A 22,444-nucleotide genomic window follows, 5' to 3' on the forward strand; every position below is an offset into this window, starting at 1 on the left:
ATTCTCTGGGCAGCAAAGGAAACACTTCAAAGACAACATCAAAATCAGCTTGAAAAAAGTCAACATTATATTTAATAACCAGTATGACGTTGCACTCAATAGATACACTTGGAGGAAATCTTTCGAGGGACCTGAATTACAAGAGAACGACCTCCACAGAGAGTCCTTTGTTGTATGAAAATATGAGACCATAAGACACACGGGCAGAATTAGGCCTTTCGTCCCATCGAGTGTTCTCTGTCATTCCATCAAGGCTGATCTATTATCCGTCTCAACCCCATTCTTCTGCCTTCCCCCCGTAACCTTTGATGCCCTGACTAATCAAGAACATATCAACTTCCACATTACATATACTCAATGACGTGGCCTCTAAAGCTGTCTGTGGCAATGAATTCGACAAATTCATCACCCTGTGGCTGAAGAAATTCCTCCTCATCTCTGTTCTAAATGGATGTCCCTCTATACTGGGACTATGTCCTTTGATCCTAGACTATCCCACCATAGGAAACATCCTCTCCACTTCCACACCATCTCAGCTTCTCAGTATTCAGTACGTTTCAATGCAATCCCCCCCATTCTTCTAAACTCCAGTGTATACAGGCCCAGAGCCATCAAACACTCCTCATACATTGACCGGTTCGTTACTGGAATCTTTCTCGTGAATCTCCACTGGACACTCACCAGCACTAGCACATCTTTTCTTAGGTAAGGGGCCCAAAACTGTTTACAATACTCCAAGTGCGCACTGGCCAATACCTTATAAAGCCTGAGCATTACATTCTTGCCCTTATATTCTCCATTGGTCAGGGTCAGCCGTGGATGTTGTGTCTTAGCTGTCCAGATACACAAACCAGGGTAGTATGATACGGAGAGCAAGCTGTTGTCCATGTAACAGGCTCCCCCTCTCCATGCAGCTGATGAACCCAAAAGATGGCTGAGACCGATACAGTTTGGCAACAGCAGCCTAGCAGGAGTTGCCAGTCAGCGATGAATTCAACATAGGACTGCCTGAGGGTACCCCGCTCCGGATATTTTGCTTGGGGTTTACTCCCAAAGCCTTCGTCATGAGTGGGTATTGCTGCAAGGCAGTGGAAGTTTGAGATCAGAGTTTTCCTTCTCTGAGATGAGCTGCCAACCATGTTGACGAAGCCCATCTGCCCAAAGCGACTAATTTTAGGCTAATAGTATAAACATTTTATAAATATTTTTCCCCCTAAATTGTATACTACATATATACTTTGATAATAAATGTACTTTGAAAGCCTTTGACTTTAATGGGTGATTACACAGCAATGTTTCCAAATGAGTACAAATAAACTGGAGTTCTATGTTCTTTCTTTGTCTTTCAGGAACAGGATATAAATTAAAAGAACTTGCATCCCTTTCTGAAGGCCAGACGTTAATGATTGGTGGGAAGGAGATAGAGATTATGGGAACGATTTCAACAGAGGACTTTATGAGTGGTCGCTGCTTCCACAATACAGCTGCTGCTTCTTCAGACTTGTCACGGCCACCCACCTCGCAACAGCCTTTGCTTAAACAGTTTACTTGCCCACTGAGGAATGCTGCTGGACTGAGCCAAACAGAAGGCCTTAAAAAACCCTTAATGGACTGTAAGCCTAGGCATGATCCAAGTGCACCAAGTAAGCATCTTAACTGATGATTTGCAACTTTGCAGTTGCTGACTTAACTATGACAATGTTAAATAGTACCAGTATTGTGATTAACTGCTGAATCCATAAACTCAGAACCAGAATCGTTGACATATGTCGTGAAATTTGATGACTTGTGGCTGCAGTACAGTGTAATGCATAACATATTACTGTAAGTTACAATGAGAAATATAAAAAAATGAATAACTAGTGCAAAAAGAGAGCCAAAAGGGAGGGAGTGTTCATGGGTTTATTGAAGCTGACGGAAAACTTAGAGTGTATCTTCATGCTTTATACTTCCCCTCTGATGGTAGCAATGAGAAGAGGGCATGTTCTGGGTGATGGGGATCTGTAATGATGGGTGCTGCCTTCTGAGGGATTGCCTTTTGAAAGTGTCCTTGAATGTGGGAGGGCTAGTATCCATGATGGAGCTGGTGAATTTACAACTCCCTGCAGCTTTTTCCAATCTTATGCAGTAGCCCCTCCATGCCAGACGGTGATGCCGCTAGTTAGAATGCTCTGCATGCTAAATCTGTAAAGATTTGCTAGTCATCTGTGACATACCAAATCTCCTCAAATTCCTAATGAAATGTTGCCGTTAGCGTGCTCTCTTCGTAATTGCATCAATATGTCGAGCCCATGATAGGTCTTCAGAGATGCTGACACTCAGGAAATTGAACCTGCTCACCCTCTCCAATGCTAATCCCTCGACGAGGGCTGGTGTGTTTTACCTTGACATTCTCTTCCTGAAGTCCACAATCAATTCCTTGGTCTTACTGACACTGAGTGCAAGGTCGTTGTGACACCACTCAGCCTGCTGCTGGGTGTGTGCCTTCAGGCTCCTGTGCTTCCTCCCTGATGAGAAGAGGGCACGTCCTGGATGGTGAAGATCCTTAATGATGGATACCGCCTTCTTGAGGCATCGCCTTTTTTGGACGTCCTCAGTGCTGGGGAGGCGAGTGCCCATGATGATCTACTCCTGTAAACAGTAGATCTAATGGCAGGGCTTTCAGCTCAGTGAAACAATCAAAATTCCACTTTCACTACATGAATCTCATTTTAATCTCCACACATTCCCCAGACTCTGCCACTCGTCTGGCTCGGAAGACGTTTGGCAGCGGCCCGTCATCCTGCCAATCGCCATGTCTCTGGGAAGTGGGAGGAAAGTAGAATGCCTGCAAGAAACTCACGCAGTGATGAGAAAACAGAAAGGGTAAGTTGAGGGAGCACACACCAATCCTCATAGAGGGGTCAGGTGGAAAGAGTGAGCAATTTCCTGGGTGTCAATGTCTCTGAGGATCTATCCTGGGCCCAAGGTATCGAAGCAGCAACAAAGAAATCACAACAGCAGCTATGTTTCATTAGGAGTTTGAGGAGATTTGGTATATCACCAAAGACACTCGCAAATTCCTACAGGTTTACTGTGGAGAGCATCCTAACAGGCTGCATCATCGTCTGATATGGGAGGAGATGCTACTGCACGGGATCAAAGTAAGCTGCAGAGTGTTATAAGCTTAGTCAGCTCCATCATGGGCACTAGCCTTCACCGTATCCAGGACATGGTCAAAGGGCGATGCCTCAAGCAGTTGGCATACATCATTAAGGACCCCCATCACCCAGGTCATGCCTTGTTCTCATTGCTACTGTCAGGAAGGTACAATAGCCTGAAGGCACATGCTCAGTGATTCAGGAACAGCTTGTTCCCCTCTGCCTTCAGTTTTCCTTATTATTTTTATACTTACTTAATTTTATATATATATATAATATAAGGCATCCGTTAGTCTTGTGAGACCATGGATCTGCGCCTGGAAAGTCTTCACTCTCCAGGGCGCAGGCCTGGGCAAGGTTGCATGGAAGACCAGCAACAAGCCCATGCTGCAAGTCTCCCTTCTCCAAGGGAAGGGCATTAGGACCCATACAGCTTGGCACCAGTGTCGTCGCAGAGCAATGTGTGGTTAAGTGCCTTGCTCAAGGACACAACACGTTCCCTCGGCTGGGGCTCGAACTCAGCACCTTCAGGTTGCTAGTCCAATGCCTTAATCACTTGGCCACGTGCGCGCGCACGCACACACACACACACACACACACACACACACACACACACACACATATATTTACTGTAATTCATATTTTTTTCTATTATTATGTATTGCAGTGTACTGCTGCTGGAAAGACAAGAAATTTCATGACACGCTGATGATATTAAACCTAATTCTGGTTCTGATGTGGAAATTCTACACACACACCACTCTCTGTTTAAAAAAAAACCTGCCTCTGGCATCTGCCCCTATGCTTTCCTCCAAACACCTTAAAATTATGCCCCCCTCATATTAGCCAGCTCTGCCCTAGGAAAAGGTCTCTGGCTGTCCACTTGATTTTGTACACCTTTATCAAGTCACCTCTCATTCTCGAAAGAGAAAAGCCCCAGCTTGCTCAACCTTTCCTCAAAAGAGATGCTCTCTAATCCAGGCAACATCTTAGTAAATCAAGTTGATTTGATTTGCCTCATTACATTTATCTTAACAATTTTGTCTCTCAGGCAGCATTCAGATTCAGATTTGTTTTTCTCATGTACATCGAAACATACAGTGAAACGTGCCGTTTGCATAAACACCAACGTAAGAACATAAGAAATAGGAGCAGGAGTCGGCCACCTGGCCCATTGAGCCTGCCCCGCCATTCAATAAGATCATGGCTGACCTGGTCATGGACTCATCTCCATCTACCTGCCTTGCGCATAACCCTTAATAACCCAAGGATGTACTGAGAGCAGCCTGCAAGTGTTGCCCCATGTTCTGGCGTCGAAATATCATGCCCACAAGCACAGCAGAGCAACACAGAACACAACACAACAAAACAGAAAACAGCAAGTGACAAAGCAACAATAAAAAAACAAAAACAACAGGAATTCTGCAGATGCTGGAAATTCAAGCAACACACATCACAGTTGCTGGTGAATGCAGCAGGCCAGGCAGCATCTCTAGGAAGAGGTACAGTCGACGTTTCAGGCCGAACTGTACCTGTACCAATTCCGTCAGGACTAACTGAAGGAAGAGCTAGTAAGAGATTTGAAAGTGGGAGGGGGAGAGGGAGATCCAAAATGATAGGAGAAGACAGGAGGGGGAGGGATGGAGCCAAGAGCTGGACAGGTGATTGGCAAAAGGGATATGAGAGGATCATGGGACAGGAGGCCCAGAGAGAAGGAAAAGCGGGAGGGGGGGGAAAAAACCCAGAGGATGGGCAAGGGGTATATTCAGAGGGACAGAGGGAGAAAAAGGAGCATGAGAGAAAGAATGTGTGTATAAAAATAAATAACAGATGGGGTACGAGGGGGAGGTGGGGCATTAGCGGAAGTTAGAGAAGTCGATGTTCATGCCATCAGGTTGGAGGCTACCCAGACGGAATATAAGGTGTTGTTCCTCCAACCTGAGTGTGGCTTCATCTTTACAGTAGAGGAGGCCGTGGATAGACATGTCAGAATGGGAATGGGATGTGGAATTAAAATGTGTGTCCACTGGGAGATCCTGCTTTCTCTGGCGGACAGAGCGTAGGTGTTCAGCAAAACGATCTCCCAGTCTGCGTCAGGTCTCGCCAATATATAGAAGGCCACATCGGGAGCACCGGACGCAGTATATCACCCCAGCCGACTCACAGGTGAAGTGTGGCCTCACCTGGAAGGACTGTCTGGAGCCCTGAATGGTGGTAAGGGAGGAAGTGTAAGGGCATGGGTAGCACTTGTTCCGCTTACAAGGATAAGTGCCAGGAGGGAGATCAGTGGGGAGGGATGGGGGGGACGAATGGACAAGGGAGTCGCATAGGGAGCGATCCCTGCGGAAAGCAGAGGTGGTGGGGGGAGGAAAAGATGTGCTTAGTGGTGGGATCCCGTTGGAGGTGGTGGAAATTACGGAGAATAATATGTTGGACCCGGAGGCTGGTGGGGTGGTAGGTGAGGTGAGGACCAGGGGAACCCTATTCCTAGTGGGGTGGCGGGAGGATGGAGTGAGAGCAGATGTGCGTGAAATGGGGGAGATGCGTCTGAGAGCAGAGCTGATAGTGGAGGAATAAAAAAACAAACCTGGTTCCTCCGTCCCACCCACCCGTGGAGGTACACAGTTCTCTATCGCCAGGACAGGCCTCTTTGCTCTCGGATATATTTAAAGCAGAGGTTGATAGTGTTGTCAGGGTCCACAGGAGGTTCATGAGAATGATCCCAGGAATGAAATGGTTAATGTATAGAAGTGTTTGATGTCTCTGGGCCTGTGCTTGCTGGAATTCAGAAGAACGAGGAGAGAATCTCATAGAAACCTTTCGTACATTGAAAGGCCTAGATAGAGTGGACATCAAGAGGATGTTTCCTATAGCGGGGGAGTCTCGGACCAGAGGGCACTGCATCAGAATAGAAGGATGTTCCTTTAGATCAGAGATGAGCAGGACTCTTTTTAGCCCGAAAGTGGTGAATCTGTGGAATTCATTGCCACAGACAGCTGTGGAGTCCAAATCATTGAGAGTATTTAAAGTGGAGTTATACAAATTCTTGATTAGTCAGGATGTCAAAGGTTTGGGGGAGAAGGCAGAAGAATTGAGTTGAAAGGGATAATAAGTCAGCCATGATGGAATGGTGGAGCAGACTGGATGGGCTGAATGGCCCACTTCAGCTTTTATATATTATGGTCTTATGGTGTTACAAAAATTATTATTAAAACTTATCGATTTGTGGGTATAAAATACTTTACTGTTTTAGTGTATAACGTTATTATATGTATAAGCACTGGAATAATTTTGTAAAAAATTGAAGATAATGGTGAAATGTCTAGTTCTCAATTTACCGACAGATGCTTTAGTAATGCCACGGCCAAATCTGAGTCACCAGTGGATCTTCAATAAAGCTGGCCTGCCAGTGGTGGATGTGGTGGTGGATCCCTACCTCACTGTACAATTCCGACCTCACCAGAGGGACGGTGTCGTTTTCCTCTATGAGTGTGTCATGGGAATGAGGTAGGAGGCGCTCTTTTCTCATGGAATGTCACGTAATTCTAATCAAAACCAATGGATGAGATCTATCAAGATTGTTATATCTTTAATTTAAATTTTAATTATGGAGCAGACTTGATGGGCCAAATGACCTACTTCTGCTCCTATATCTTATGGTCCATTTAGTACAAAGTGTTTGTGAAAACGTGACCCTAGCTTGTTGAACAGGTATGTTTCATGTTGATAAAATTGTAAATAACCTCAATACAAGTCCAATGCATCATTCCACAAATGCACAAGATTTATCAGAAATATGTATCTCAACAAAAAATTTATTAAGGTAAATAGAACATAGAATATAAACATTACAGCACAGTGCAGGCCCTTTGACCTGTGATGTTGTACCAATCTTATAACCTACTCTAATATCAATGTAATCCTTTCCTCCCACATAACCCTCCATTTTTCTATCATCCATATGGCTGTTTAAAAGTCCCTAATGTATCTGCTGCCACCATCATCCCTAGCAGGGCGTTCCATGCCCCTACCACTCTCTGTGTAAAGAACTTATCTCCAACACTGCCCACCCCCCCATACTTTCCTCCAATCACATTAAAATGATGCCCCGTTGTATTATCCATTTCCACCCTGGGGAAAAGTCTCTGGCTGTTCACTCTATCTGTGCCTCTTTATCATCCTGCACACCTCTATCAAGCTACCTCTCACCCTCCTTCACTCCAAAGAGAAAAGCCCGAGCTCTCACAACCTGTCCTCGTAAGACATGCTCTCTAATCCAGGCAGCATCCTAGTAAATCTCCTCTGCACCCTCTCTAAAGCTTTCACGTCCTTCCTATAATGAGGCGATCAGAACTGCACACAATATTCCAAGTGTGGTCTAACAGGGATTTATGGTCATAAAGTGTGTCATTTGTGTAAACAACCAACACTATGCAAGTTTGTGTTGGGGGCAGCTCGCAAGAGTCACCATTTATTCCAGCGCCAACGTAGTTGCTCGGCAGAACAACACAAGCAAGAACAACCAAACAAAACAACAACACAACACGTATGAGATCTATCCAGATTATTATATCTTTCCTTCTATAATATTTAAAGTTTAATTACGTGGATATATATGGAACAGAGTGCTTGTGAAAATATGATCCTATCTTGTTGAACAGTTACAGTATGTTTCATATTGATATAACCATCAGGCCCTTGAACCAGAGGGGATAACTTCACTCAACTTCACTTGCCCCATCATTGAAATGTTCCCACAACCTATGGACTCACTTTCAAGGACTCTTCATCTCATGTACTCCATATTTATTGCTTATTGATTTATTATAACTGTTTCTTCTTTTTCTATTTGCACAGTTTGTTGTCTTCTGCACTCTGGTTCAATGCTTAAGTTGCATAGTCTTTCATTGATTCTGTTATGGTTATTATTCTATAGATTTTTTGAGCATGCCCACAGGAAAATGAATCTCAGGGTTGTATATGGTTACAGATGTGTACTTTGTTAATAAATTTACTTAGAACTTGATAAAATTGTAAATAACCACAATACAACTCAAATGCATCATTGCACATGTTTGAAATATGTCAGAAGTTTATCACCATAAAAATAATTATTGAAAGAATTATTTCATATATTTTCTCAGGAGCAGACACAGGATCAGTACTTTAGAAATATTTGGTGGCATCCTTTAGTCTCGAGAGACCATGGATCTGTGCCTGGAAGGTCTCCAGGGCACAGGCCTGGGCAAGGTTGTATGGAACTGTTGCCCATGCAGCAAGTCTCCCCTCTCCACGACACCGATGTTGTCCAAGGGAAGGGCAAGGGCCGATACAGCTTGGCACCAGTGTCATCGCAGGAGTTGCCAGAACGAGGTTGAAGGCAACGTCGGACTGCCTTAGGGACTCCAGCTCCGGATTTGTCCTCAGGGTTTACTCCCGAAGCCTTTCCCGTGAGTGGGTATGGCTGCAAGGCAGCGGAGGTTTGAAATCAGTGTTTCCCTCTCAAAGATGGACTGCCTTCCCAGGCTGACGAGCTCCATCTACCCGAAAGAAATATTTATGTGTACTACATAAAGAAATTTAATTAAAAACATAATTGCATGGTTCTTGTCAGTTTGGTTAAAAGGCACTGGTGCAAGTGAAGCATGTAATCTCAAAGGTCTGATTCTTATAAGATGTCAGTTTGGTTCAGATTTAGATTTACAGTATTTACCACATGTACATTGAAATGTACAGAGAAATATGTGGTTTGTGTTAAGACCCAACACAGTCCGAGGATGTGCTGGGGGCAGCCCGCAAGTGTTGCCACACATTCTAGCACCAAACAAAAGATAACTAGACATGATGTCGTTTTGTCATATAGTGTGTTGCACACAGATTGGCAGTGCCTTTGCTAATTTGTGAATGCACAGTGTAAAAAGGGAAGAAGCATATTTTGTTGAGATACGTGCCAGTTTCTCTAATCCATCTCAGTGTATGGATCAACCTACAGAAGGTTCATAGAGCACAGAAATGGGCCCTTCTGCTCACCGTATACATACTGACCCTTTTAAACATCTACATCAGGAGCTTCCAACCTCTTTTTCAGCTCCCTTTGCAATCTCAACCCTACATCTTGGCTACTATTTGGAGGTCCATATATAATTCCCATAATGGTTTTTTCACCCTTGCAGTTTTTTAACTCCATCCACAAAGATTCAACATTTTCTGACCCTATGTCACCTCTTTTTAAAGATGTAATTCAATCTCTTCCCAACATGAGCCACACCACTGCCTATGCCTTCCTGCCTGTCCTTTCAATACAAAGTATATCCTTTGATGTTAAGCTCCTAACTATGGCTTTCTTTCAGCCACGACTCAGGATGCTCACAATATCATACTGACCAACTTCTAATTGTGCCACGAGTTCGTCCACCTTATTCCGAATGCTACGTGCATTTAAATACAGCACCTCCAGTCGTGCATTCTTTGCCCTTTTGAATTTTGCCTCTGTGGTACAACTTAGCTCTTTGCTCTGTCTGCAGTTGTACCCAGTCATTGGCTTGTCCTTCCTTACATTCATATTACATATTACATCATCTACTTGTAAACCTCCTGGCTGATCCTCAGCTCCATGATTCTGGTTCCTATCCCTCTGCCATATTATTTAAACAACTCCTACCAGCAAGGATATTGGTCTGCCTTGGATTCAAGTGCAACCTGCAACTGTACCAGTATCTGATTCTACCATCTCATCTGGCAGTGTATTCAATCACCCAAAGTAAAACTGATTATCAGAGTACATATGTGTCACCACATACAACCCTGAGATACTTCTTCTGCAGGCATACTTAGCAAATCTATAGGATAGTAACTGTAAACAGGATCGATGGATAACAAACTTTTCAAAAGTAGATATAAATAAATAGCAATAAGTAGCAAGCATGAGATAACAAGATAAAAGAGTCCTTAAATGAGTGTAGTTACCCCTTTTTGTTCAAGAGCCTGATGGTTGAGGGATTGTAACTGTTCTTGAACCTGGTGGTGTGAGTCCTAAGGCGCTTGTACCTTCCACCTGATGGCAGCGGCGAGAAAAGAGCATGGCCTGGGTGGTGAGGATGTTTGCTAATGGATACTGCTTTCCTATGGCATTGTTTCATGTGGATGTGGTCAGTGATTGGGAGGGTTTTACCCTTGATGTGGTGGGCAGAATCTACTACCTTTTGTATGATATTCTGCTCGAAGGCATTGGGGTTCCCATACCAGACTGTGATGCAGCCAGTCAGCACACTTTCGACCACTCATCCATAGAAGTTTGCCAAGGTCTTTGATGACATGCTGATCCTCCACAGACTCCCGAGGAAGTAGAGCCTCTGTCATACTTTCTTCGCAATTATATTTATATGATGGGTCCAGGACAGGTCTTCTGAGATAGTGACACCCAGGAATTTAAAGTTACTGACCTTCTCCACCTCTGATCCTCTGGTGATTGCTGGCTCATGGACCTCTGGTTTCCCTCTCCTGGTCTGTGATCCGTTCCTTGGTCTTACTGTGCAGAAAGTTAAACATACGCCCTCAAACACTTTAAAATTCCTTCCTCTCACCTTAAACCTATGCCCTCTTTGCTATGATAGCCCCTCAACCATCGGTCTTGATTCCTGGTTAATCTTGTTTGTCTCGTTAAAGCCTCCTCTGCCCCGCCCCAGCCTGCTGTTGGTCACCCTGAAGACCCCAGCTGCCAATGACAACCTCAACTCTGTCCCCTTTTACCAGTCAACTCTAATTTAGGCAGGACAGCGTGTGCTCATAGTCACCTATCGTTTAGTATACATTTGCTACAATATACAGTACCTGTGGTTTAGCTACTAAGTCTGGCTGAACCATTTCTACTGACGGGAGAAGGGGCAAAGATGGGTTTCTGGCACCATAAAACCAGTTACTTGGGGCAGATAGGACTTGATAGCCGTGGGTGGCAGCTCACCTAGGAAAAGGAAAACTGGCCTCAAACCTTCACTATCATGCGGCTTTGCCCACTAATGGGGAAGGCTTTGGGAGTAAACCCAGAGCTGGAGTCCCTAAGGCAACCCTATGTTGAATTCAATGTTGACTGGCAACTCCTATAACACTGCTGGTATCGAAATGAATCGGTCTCTGCCTTTCCTTTGAGTTCATCAGATGCATGGAGGGGGGAGCTTGCTACATGGGCAACAGCTTGCTCTCCATATCGTACTGCCCTGGCTTGTGCATCCAGACAGCTAGGGTGCAACGTCCATGGTCGACCCTGGCCGACGGAGACCTCACTCGTGCTGGGGAAGTTTTTTTGTGCTTGTTCTGTGCACTATTTTTATTAAAAACAACATTGGGGAATAGGTTCATACTAAGGGTGCCATGGTAGCACAGCAGTTAATTTTCACGCTATTACAGCTCAGGATGTTTCGGAGCTCAGAGTTCAATTCCGGCACCGTCTGTAGTTGTATATTCTCCCAGTGATCACGTGGGCTTGCTCCATTTTCCTTCCACAGTCCAAAGACATACGGGTTAGTAGATGTAAGTTGTCCTGTGATTGGGCTATGATCAAACAGGTGAGCTGCTGGGCGTTGCAGCCCACTGGGCTGGAAGGGCCTGTTCTGCGTAGTATCTCTAAATAAAGGAATACAAAATAAGTAGTTCGGTTAAAAAAAAAACTCAGGTGCTAACTCACACAAAATGCTGGAGGAACTCAGCAGCTCCGGCAGCATCCATAGAAATGGATAAATGGTCAACATATATGGCCGAGATCTTTATTCTGGACTGGAAAGGGGGAAGAGGACAGAATAAAAATTTGGAGGGAGGGGAGGGAGTAGAAGCTGGAAGGTGATAGGTGAAGCCAGGTGAGGGGGAAGGTGGGTGGGTGGGTAAGGGAGATGTGAGAATCTGGGATGTGTTAGGTGGAAAGGGTAAAGGGTTGGAGAAGAAGGAATCTGATAGGAGAGGAGAATAGACCATGGAAAGAAGGGAAGAGATGATAGGCAGGTGAGAAGAAGAGGTAAAAGGACAAGGTGGAAAATTGAAAAAGAGAGAAAGGGAGAGGGGAAAATTTACCAGAAGTTAGAGAAGTTGATTTTACTGAAAAGGAAGGGGAACCGTTTGTTCCTTTCCATGGATGCTGCATGACCTGCTGAGTTCCTCCAGCATTTTGTGTGTGCTGCTCTGGACTTTCAGCAACTGCAGAATCTTTTGTGTTTATCAAGTGGTAAGTCATATTTTTGACTGAACAAACTTGATAGCAGTAAGCATCCTCGCCTGTTCCTACTAGGCGCCTGACAGATCTCATTGATTCTACCAAATTATAACCCATATATGGGTTATTTCTTCAGCAGTTTGATCGGGGCACGACTGCACAAGCGCGTGGACATCAGTCAGTAAGAACAGTGAGAAGAGTTTAAAAGCAAGAAGAGCTTAAAGGGAAGCAGTTATTTCTGCAGCGGTTTTATCGGGGCACGACTGTGCAAACGCGTGGACGTCAGCCAGTGAGAACAACGGGAAGAGTTTGAAAGGAAACACCTTATAGAGTGGGTGTCTGAGGAGTGGGCAACGAAGTAGAGGGAGACGGAGTAGAAAGGCTTTGGCTCAACGGGGCTTAGGCGATTACGGGTCGAGGCGAGGTAGGTTGCCTGAGTAGAACACAGACAGGAAGAATGTCTGTGAGGCCAGTGTTCTGTGCTCGGTGTCATATAACCATATAACAATTACAGCACGGAAACAGGCCATCTCGGCCCTTCTAGTCCATGCCGAACGCTTACTCTCACCTAGTCCCATCTACCTGCACTCAGCCCATAACCCTCCATTCCTTTCCTGTCCATATACCTATCCAATTTTTAAAAAAATGATAAAATCGAACCTGCCTCTACCACTCCTACTGGAAGCTCGTTCCACACAGCTGCCACTCTCTGAGTAAAGAAGTTCCCCCTCGTGTTACCCCTAAACTTTTGCCCCTTAACTCTTAACTCATGTCCTCTTGTTTGAATCTCCACCACTCTCAATGGAAAAAACCTATCCACATCAACTCTATCTATCCCCCTCATAATTTTAAATACCTCTATCAAGTCCCCCCTCAACCTTCTACGCTCCAAAGAATAAAGACCTAACTTGTTCAACCTTTCTCTGTAACTTAGGTGCTGAAACCCAGGTATCATTCTAGCAAATCTCCTCTGTACTCCCTCTGTTTTGTTGAAAGATTGGCGCAACTGGGCTTGTATACTCTGGAATTTAGAAGGCTGAAAGAGGATCTTATTGAAACATATAAGATTATTAAGGGATTGGACACGCTGCAGGCAGGAAGCATGTTCCAGCTGATGGGTGAGTCCAGAACCAGAGGCCACAGTTTAAGAATTAGGGGTAGGCCATTTAGACGGAGTTGAGGAAAAACTTTTTCACCCAGAGAGTGGTGGATATATGGAATGCTCTGCCCCAGAAGGCTGTGGAGGCCAAGTCTCTGGATGCTTTCAAAAAAGAGATGGATAGAGCTCTTAAAGATAGTGGAATCAAAGGTTATGGGGATAGGGCAGGAACTGGATACTGATAGTGGATGATCAGCCATGATCACAGTGAATGGCGGTGCTGGCTCGAAGGGCCGAATGGCCTACTCCTGCACCTGTTGTCTATTGTCTATTGACATCTTTCCTATAATTTGGTGACCAGAACTGTACAAGTCTGGCCTCACCAATGCCAGATGTCAGGTGTCAGATGCGGGAAGTCCTGGAGACCCCAGCCTTCCGGACGGCCACATCTACACCAGGTGCATCGAGCTGCAGATCCTTAGGGACTGTGTTAGGGAACTGGAGGTACAGCTCAATGACCATCTGGTCAGGGAGAGTGAGGAGGTGATAGAGAGGAGCTATAGGCGGGTAGTCACACCGGGGCCTGGGGAGACAGTTAAGTGGGTAATAGTCAGGAGAGGGAAGGGCAGGAGTCAGAGGCTAGAGAGTACCCCTGTGGCTGTACTCCTCAACAATAAGTACTCCTGCTTGAGTACTGTTGGGGGGAGCGACCTACCTGGGGGAAACAACAGTGGCTGTGCCTCTGCCACAGAGTCCGGCCCTGTGGCTCAGAAGGGTAGGGAAAGGAAGAAGGCAGCAGTGATAGGGGACTCTATAGTTATGGGGCCAGACGGGCGATTCTGTGGATGCAGGAAAGAAACACGGATGGTAGATTGCCTCCCAGGTGCCAGGGTCCGGGACGTTTCTGATCGCATCCACGATATCCTGAAGTGGGAAGGCGAACAGCCAGAGATCGTGGTACATATTGGTACCAACGACATAGGTAGGAAAATGGAGGAAGTCCTGAAAACAGACTACAGGGAGTTAGGAATGCAGTTGAGAAGCAGGACCTCAAAGGTAATCTTCTCGGGATTACTACCTATGCCATGTGACAGTGAGTATAGGAATAGAGTGAGGTGGAGGATAAATGCGTGGCTGAGGGATTGGAGCGGGGACAGGGATTCAGATTTCTGGATCATTGGGACCTCATTTGGGGCAGGAGTGACCTGTACAAAAAGGACGGGTTGTACTTGAATCCCAGAGGGACCAATAGGAAGTCATTCCTGCCTGTGGCCATCAAACTTTACAACTCCTCCCTTGGAGGGTAGACACACTGAGCCGATAGGCTGGTCCTGGACTTATTTCATAATTTACATATTACTATTTAACTACTTATGGTTCTATTACTATTTATTATTTATGATGCAACTGTAATGAAAACCAATTTCCCCCGGGATCAATAAAGTATGACTATGACTATCTTGGCGGGGAGGTTTGCTAAGGCTATTGGGGAGAATTTAAACTAGAATTGCTGGGGAGTGGGAACCGAACTGAAGAGATGGAGGAAGAGGCGGTTGGCTCACAAATAGAGAAAGCTTGGAGACAGTGTGAAAGGGAGGATAGGCAGGTGATAGAGAAGGGACGCACTCAGACTGATGGTTTGAGATGTGTCTATTTTAATGCAAGGAATATTATGAACAAAGCGTATGAGCTTAGAGCATGGATCAGTACTTGGAGCTGTGATGTTGTGGTCATTACAGAGACTTGGATGGCTCAGGGGTAGGAATGGTTACTTCGAGTGTCAGGCTTTAGATGTTTCAGAAAGGACAGGGAGGGAGGCCAAAGAGGTCGGAGCGTGGCACAGTTGATTAGAGATAATGTCACGGCTGCAGAAAAGGAGGAAGTCATGGAGGGATTGTCTACTGAGTCCCTGTGCGTGGAAGTTAGGAACAGGAAGGGGTCAATAACTCTACTGGGTTTTTTTTATAGACCACCCAATAGTAACAGAGACATTGAGGAGCAGATAGGGAGACAGATTCCAGAAAAGTGGAATAATAGTAAGGTTGTTGTGGTGGGAGAATTTAATTTCCCAAATATCAATTGGCATGTCCCTAGAGCGAGGGGTTTAGATGGGGTGGAGTTTGTTAGGTGTGTTCAGGAAGGTTTCCTGACACAATATATAGATATGCCTACAAGGGGAGAGGCTGTACTTGATCTGGTATTGGTAATTGAACCTGGTCATGTGTCAGATCTCTCAGTGGGAGAGCATTTAGGAGATAGTGATCACAATTCTATCTCCTTTACCATAGCATTGGAGAAGGGTAGGAACAGACAGTTAGGAAAGCGTTTAATTGGAGTAAGGGGAAATATGAGGCTATCAGGCAATAACTTGGAAGCATAAATTGGGAACAGATGTTCTCAGGGAAATGTATGGAAGGAATGTGGCGAATGTTCAAGGGATATTTGCATGGAGTACAACGGCTGTTGTAAATCTAGTCAAGAAGAAAAGAAGAGCTTACAAAAGGTTCAAAAAACTAGGTAATAATAGAGATCTAGAAGATTAGATCAGGAAGGAGCTTAAGAAAGAAATTAGGAGAGCCAGAAGGGGCCATGAGAAGGCCTTGGTGGACAGAATTAAGCAAAGCACCAAGGCATTCTACAAGTATGTGAAGAGCAAGAGGATAAGACGTGAAAGAATAGGACCAATCAAGTGTGCCAGTGGAAAAGTGTGTATGGAACCAAAGGAGATAGCAGAGGTACTTAATGAGTACTTTGCTTCAGTTTTCACTACAGAAAAGGATCTTGGCGATTGTAGGGATGACTTACAGCGGACTGAAAAGCTTGAGCATGTAGATATTAAGAAAGAGGATGTGCTGGAGGTTTTGGAAAGCATCAAATTGGGTAAGTCACCAAGACCCGACAAGATGTACCCCAGGCTACTGTGAGAGGTGAGGGAGGAGATTGCTGAGCCTCTGGTGATGATCTTTGCATCATCAGTGGGGACAGGAGAGGTTCCGGAGGATTGGAGGGTTGTGGATGTTGTGCCATTATTCAAGAAAGGGAGTAGAGATAGCCCAAGAAATTAAGTCTTACTTCAGTGGTTGGTAGATTGATGGCGAGATCCTGAAAGGTGGGATTTATGAACATTTGGAGAGGTACAATATGATTAGGAATAGTCAGCATGGCTTTGTGAAAGGCAGGTTGTGCTTTACGAGCCTGATTGAATTTTTTGAGGATGTGACTAAACACATTGATGAAGGTAGAGCAGTAGATGTAGTGTATATGGATTTCAGCAAAGCATTTGACAAGGTTTCCCATGCAACGCTTATTGAGAAAGTAAGGAGGCATGGGATCCAAGGGGACATTGCTTTGTGGATTCAAAACTGGATTCAAAAGAAGGCAAAAGAGTGGTTGTAGACAGGTCATATTCTGCATGGAGTTCGGTGACCAGTGGTGTGCCTCAGGGATCTGTTCTGGGACCACTACTCTTCGAGATTTTTATAAATGACCTGGATGAGGGAGTGAAGGAATGGGTTAATAAATTTGCTGATGGTGTGGAGGGCTGTCAGAGGTTACAGCGGGACCTTGATAGGATGCAAAACTGGGCTGAGAAGTGGCAGATGGAGTTCAACCCAGATAAGTGTGAGGTGGTTCATTTTGGTAGGTCAAATATGATGACAGAATATAGTATTAATGATAAGACTCTTGGTAATGTGGAGGGTCAGCGGGATCTTGGGGACCGAGTCCATAGGACACTCAAAGCTGCTGCGCAGGTTGACTCTGTGGTTAAGAAGGCATACGGTGCATTGGCCTTCATCAATCATGGGATTGAGTTGAAGAGCCGAGAGGTAATGTTGCAGCTATACAGGACCCTGGTCAGACCCCACTTGGAGTACTGTGCTCAGTTCTGGTTGCCTCACTACAGGAAGGATGTGGAAATCATAAAAAGGGTGCAGAGGAGATGTACAAGGATGTTGCCTGGATTGGGGAGCATGCCTTATGAGAATAGGTTGAGTGAACTCAGCCTTTTTTCCTTGGAGCGGTGGAGGATGAGAGGTGACCTGATAGACGTGTACAAGATGATGAGAGGCATTGATCGTGTGGATAGTCAGAGGCTTTTTCCCAGGGCTGAAATGCCTAGTATGAGAGGGCACAGTTTTAAGGTGTTTGGAAGTAGGTACAGAACAGATATCAAGGGTATGTTTTTTACGCAGAAAGTGGTGAGTGTGTGGAATGGGCTGCCAGTGATGGTGATGGAGGTGGATACGATAGGGTCTTTTAAGAGACTCCTGGACAGGTATGTGGAGTTCAGAGAAATAGAGGGCTGTGGGTAACCCTAGGTAATTTTTAAGGTAAGGACATGTTCAGCACAGCACTGTGGGCCAAAGGGCCAGTATTGTGCTGTAAGTTTTCTATGTTTCTATTAATGGGTAACCAAAGGGGGCGGCAGTTAGCACGTTGCATTACACCGATCAGGGTTCAATTCCTGCTCCTGTCTGTAAGGAGTTTGTAAGTTCTCCCCATGACTATGTGGGTTTCTTCTGGGTGCTCCGGTTTCCTCTGATATTCCAAAGACCTACACAAAGTAAAGTTAGCAAGCTGTGGATATATTATGTTGGCTCCAGAAGCGAGGCGATACTCGCAGGATACCTCTCAGACAGTCCTCGCTGATTTGTCTTGACGCAGACAACAGATTTCACTGTACATTTCAGAATCAAAACCAGGTTTAATATCACTGATAGTTGTCGTTATGCGGCAACAGTAAAGTGCAATATATTATAAAAACTGTAAATTACAGTAAGAAGTGCATATATATTTAAAAAGTTAAATTAAATAAATAGTGCAAAAAAAGGAAAAAGAAGCAGGGAGGTAGTGTTCATTGATTCAGGATCCATTCAGAAATCTGATGGCAGAGGGGAAGAAGCTGTTCCTGAATTATCGAGTGCATGCCTTCAGGCTCTTGTACCTTATCCTTGATTGTAGCAATGAGAAGAGGGCATGTCCTGGATATTTCATTGTACATTGACAAATAATGTGAATCTTTAGATCTTTGAAAAGCTCTACACCTTTAGAATACCAAAAATTCCTTGTGATGTAAACTCTGCATGGGGCAGAAAAGCATGGTGCTCTGTTAAAGGATTTGTAGTGCATTTTTATCAAAGTTACTGTGCACTTCTTCAATAATGTAAATAAACCAATAAAATATAATAACACCATAAGATATAGGAGCAGAATTAGGCCATTCAGCCCATCCCATCTGCTCCATCATTTCATCATGGCTGATCTAATTTTCCTCTTAGTCCCAGTCTCCTGCCTTCTCCCTGTAACCCTTCATGCCCTGACCAATCAAGAATCTATTAACCTCTGCCTTAAATATACATAAAAGCTTGTCCTCCACAGCTGCTTGTAGTAAAGAATTCCACATATTCACCACTCTCTGGTTAAAGAAAATCCTCCTCATCTCCATTCTAAAAGGACGCTCTCTATTCTGAGGCAGTGGCCTCTGGTCTCAGACTCTCCAACCATAGGATACATCCTCTCCACATGCACTGTGTCAAGGCCTTTCACCATTCGATGGGTTTCAATGAAGTCACCACTCATTCTTCCGAATTCTAGTGAATACAGGCCCAGAGCCATCAAACACTCTTCATCTGATAAGCCATTTAATCCTGGAATCATTTTCGTGACCCTGCTTTGAACCCACTCCAGTTTCTAAGGTAAGGGGCCCAAACCTGCGCACAGTACTCCAAATGAAGCCTCACCAGTGCTTTACAATGTTTCAACATTACATCCTTGCACTTAGATTCTAGTTCTCTTGAATGCTAATATTGCATTTGCCTTCCTCACCTCAGATTCAACCTGCACTCTGAAGTCCCTTTGTGCCTCAGATTTTTTGTATTTTCTCTCCCTTTAGAAAATAGCCAACTCTTTCATTTCTTCTACAAAGTGCTCAACACTCTATTGCTTCTTCCATTTCTCTACCCACACCCTTAATCTAAGTCCTTCTGTAGCCTCTCTGCTTCCTCAGAACTACCTGCCCATCGACCTATCTCAATATCGTCTGCAAACTTTGCAACATAGTCATCTATCCCATCATCCAAATCTTTGACATAAAATGTATGTCAAATCTTTGACATAAAATTGGTCCTTACACAGACCCCTGTGGAACACCACTAGTCACTAGCAACCATCCAGAAAAGGCTCCCTTTATTCCCACCCTTGCCTCCTGACAATCAGCCACTGCTTTATCCATGCTGGAATTTTTCCTGTAATACCATTGACCTTGAAACTTGTTAAGCAGTCTCATGTGTGGCACCTTCTGCTCCTACGTCTTTTGGTCTTGTGGTCTTGTCAGAGTCCTTCTGGTAATCCAAGCACACAACATCAACCAATTCCCCTTTGTCTATCCTGCTTGTTATTTCTTCAAGGAGTTCCAACAGATTTGTCAGGCAAGATTTTCCCTTGAGGAAACCATGCTGGCTACAGCCTATTTTATCATGTGCCTCCAAGTACCCTGAGAACTCACCTTTAATAGACAACTCCAACATCTTCCCAACTACTGAGGTCAGACTAACTGGCCTATAGTTTCCATCCTTCTATCTCTCTCCCTCCTCGAAGATGTGAGTGACGTTCGCAATTTTCCACTCTTCAGAAACCATTCCAGAATCTAATGATTCTCGAAAGATCCATTACTAATACCTCCACAATCTCTTCAGCCACCTCTTTTAGAATGCTGGGGTGTACATCATCTGGTCCAGGTGACTTATCTACCTTCAGACCTTTCAGTTTCCCATAAACCTTATCTCTAGTTAGGGTAACTTCGCACACTTCATGCCTCCTGACACCTGGAACTTCCACCATACTGCTAGTCTCTTCCACATTGAAGACTGATGCAAAATACCTATTCAATTCGTTGCCATTTCGTTATCCCCCATCACTACCTCTCCTGCATTGTTTTCCAGCGGTCTGATATACACTCTCGCCTCTCTTTTGTATCTGAAGAAACTTTTGGTATCCTCTTTAATATTATTGGCTAGCTTATAATATCAATATTCTACAAGTATTTTATATTTTTATGCTAATTGAACTGACTTTATTTTTTACATCCTTCACATAAAAATCTTTACATTACGTCTCAGTCTAAATGTGCAATGTGCAATCATAGTACTTAATAGTAATATATAATAAGCAGAACAGCCAAAGTAACATAGAATACGCTCAAATCAGCATGAATTAATCAGTCTGATAGCCTGGTGGAAGAAGCTGTCCCAGAGCCCGTTGGTCCTGGCTTTTATGATGGTAGCAGCTGGAATAGATTGTGGTTGGGGGTGACTCGGGTCCCCAGTGATCCTATGAGCCCTTTTTACACACCTGTCTTTGTAAATGTCCTGAATCATGAGAAGTTCACAACTACAGATGCGCTGGGCTGTCTGCACCACTCTCTGCAGAGTCCTGCAATTCAGGGAGGTACAGTTCCCATAGCCTTTGTATGGATAGTTGTTATGGATAGCTTAATGCTAAATTACAATATCAACTATATACATATATTTGATACTTTTATGCTGATTTTTAAAATTTTATTCTGATTTTCAAGTTTTACATCCAAATTTTCTGACAGTTGTCAGTGATAATAAACGTGATTCTGAAATATAAACAATTATTTCCAGGACATCTGGCAGGTTCGGTGCTATTCTGGCTGATGAAATGGGTTTGGGGAAAACCCTGCAGTGTATTGCCCTGATTTGGACCCTGATGCGCCAAGGACTTTATGGGAACAAGCCTATCATCAAGAAGACTCTTATAGTCACACCAGGGAGTCTTGTGAAGAACTGGGTCAGCGAGTTCCACAAGTGGCTTGGACTGGAGAGGTTAAAGGTTTTTGCAGTGGATCAGGTAACCTTTTATGTCTCTTCCTTCCTCTTTGATATTTTCATAGAGTTCCCATTTGAATAATGAAAATTAATTGCAAGTAATATTCAGCAATTCAAAATTCCATTGTTGAAAGTAAATTTATTATCGAAGTCATACATGTTGGTATATATGTAGAGATTGGTTGGTATGATATTGTGGACATCACTGAGTTGTGCCTGAACGAAGGCCGTAGTTGGGAGCTTAACATCAAAGGATATACTTTGTAGCAAAGGACAAGCAGGAAGGCATAGGTGGTGATGTGGCTCTTTTGGTAAGAGATGGAATTACATGTTTGGAAATACATAACACAGGGTCAGAGAATGTTAAATCTTTGTGGGTGGAGTTAAGAAATTGCAAGGGTAAAAAAACCATTATGGGAATCATATAGAGACCTCCAAATAATAGCCAAGATGTGGGGTTGAGATTGCAAAGGAAGCTGAAAAAGACTTGTAATAAGAGTAATGTCACAATTGTAATGGGGAACTTCAATTTGCAAGGGGATTGGGAAAATTGGGCTGGTGTCAGATCACAAGAGAGGGAATTTGTTGAATGCCTTGTGCTTGTGCTTAATCCTACTCGGGGAAAGGCAATCTTGGGTTGGGTGTTGTGTAATAACCCAGAACTCATAAGGGAGCTTAATGTAAAGGAACACTTAGGAGGCAGTGATCATAATATGATTTAATTCATACTACAATTTGAGAGGGAGAAGCATAAATCATATTTATGAGTATCGCAATGGAATAAATGGATGTACAAAGGCATGAGAGAGGAGCTTACCCAGGTGGATTGGAGGAGGATACTGGTGAGGATGATGGCACAGCAGAGATGGCTGAAGTTTATGGGAATAGTTGACAAGGCACAGGATTGATAAGTCCCATGGAAGAAGTTGTTCTCAAATGGCAGGGGTAGGCAACTGTGGCTGACAAAGAAAGTTAAGGACTGCATAAAAGCCAAGGAAGGGGAATATAAGGTAGCAAAAGTTAGTGGGAAGTTGGAGGTTGAAAAGTTTTTAAAACCCGATAAGAGGTAATTAGAACAGCTATAAAAGGGAAAAGATGAAATAAGATGGCAAACTAGCCAATAATATAGAGCAGGATACTAGAAGTATTTTCAGTT

The 22,444-nt window shown here is 44.1% G+C and overlaps 1 protein-coding gene across 3 annotated transcripts in view; it reads left to right on the forward strand.

The window, feature by feature from the left end:
- rad54b (RAD54 homolog B) overlaps window positions 1–22,444 on the forward strand; it is a 222,473-nt gene that overhangs the window by 138,697 nt on the left and 61,332 nt on the right. For all 3 annotated transcript variants that reach the window (XM_072251878.1, XM_072251885.1, XM_072251892.1), the window contains 3 exons: window positions 1,350–1,643; window positions 6,485–6,647; window positions 21,085–21,310. In XM_072251878.1, the coding sequence (XP_072107979.1) occupies window positions 1,350–1,643; window positions 6,485–6,647; window positions 21,085–21,310 (683 nt within the window). The remainder of the gene's footprint in view (window positions 1–1,349; window positions 1,644–6,484; window positions 6,648–21,084; window positions 21,311–22,444) is intronic.

This window comes from Mobula birostris, chromosome 1 (assembly GCF_030028105.1).
Source record: "Mobula birostris isolate sMobBir1 chromosome 1, sMobBir1.hap1, whole genome shotgun sequence".
Taxonomy (NCBI): Eukaryota; Metazoa; Chordata; class Chondrichthyes; order Myliobatiformes; family Myliobatidae; genus Mobula; species Mobula birostris.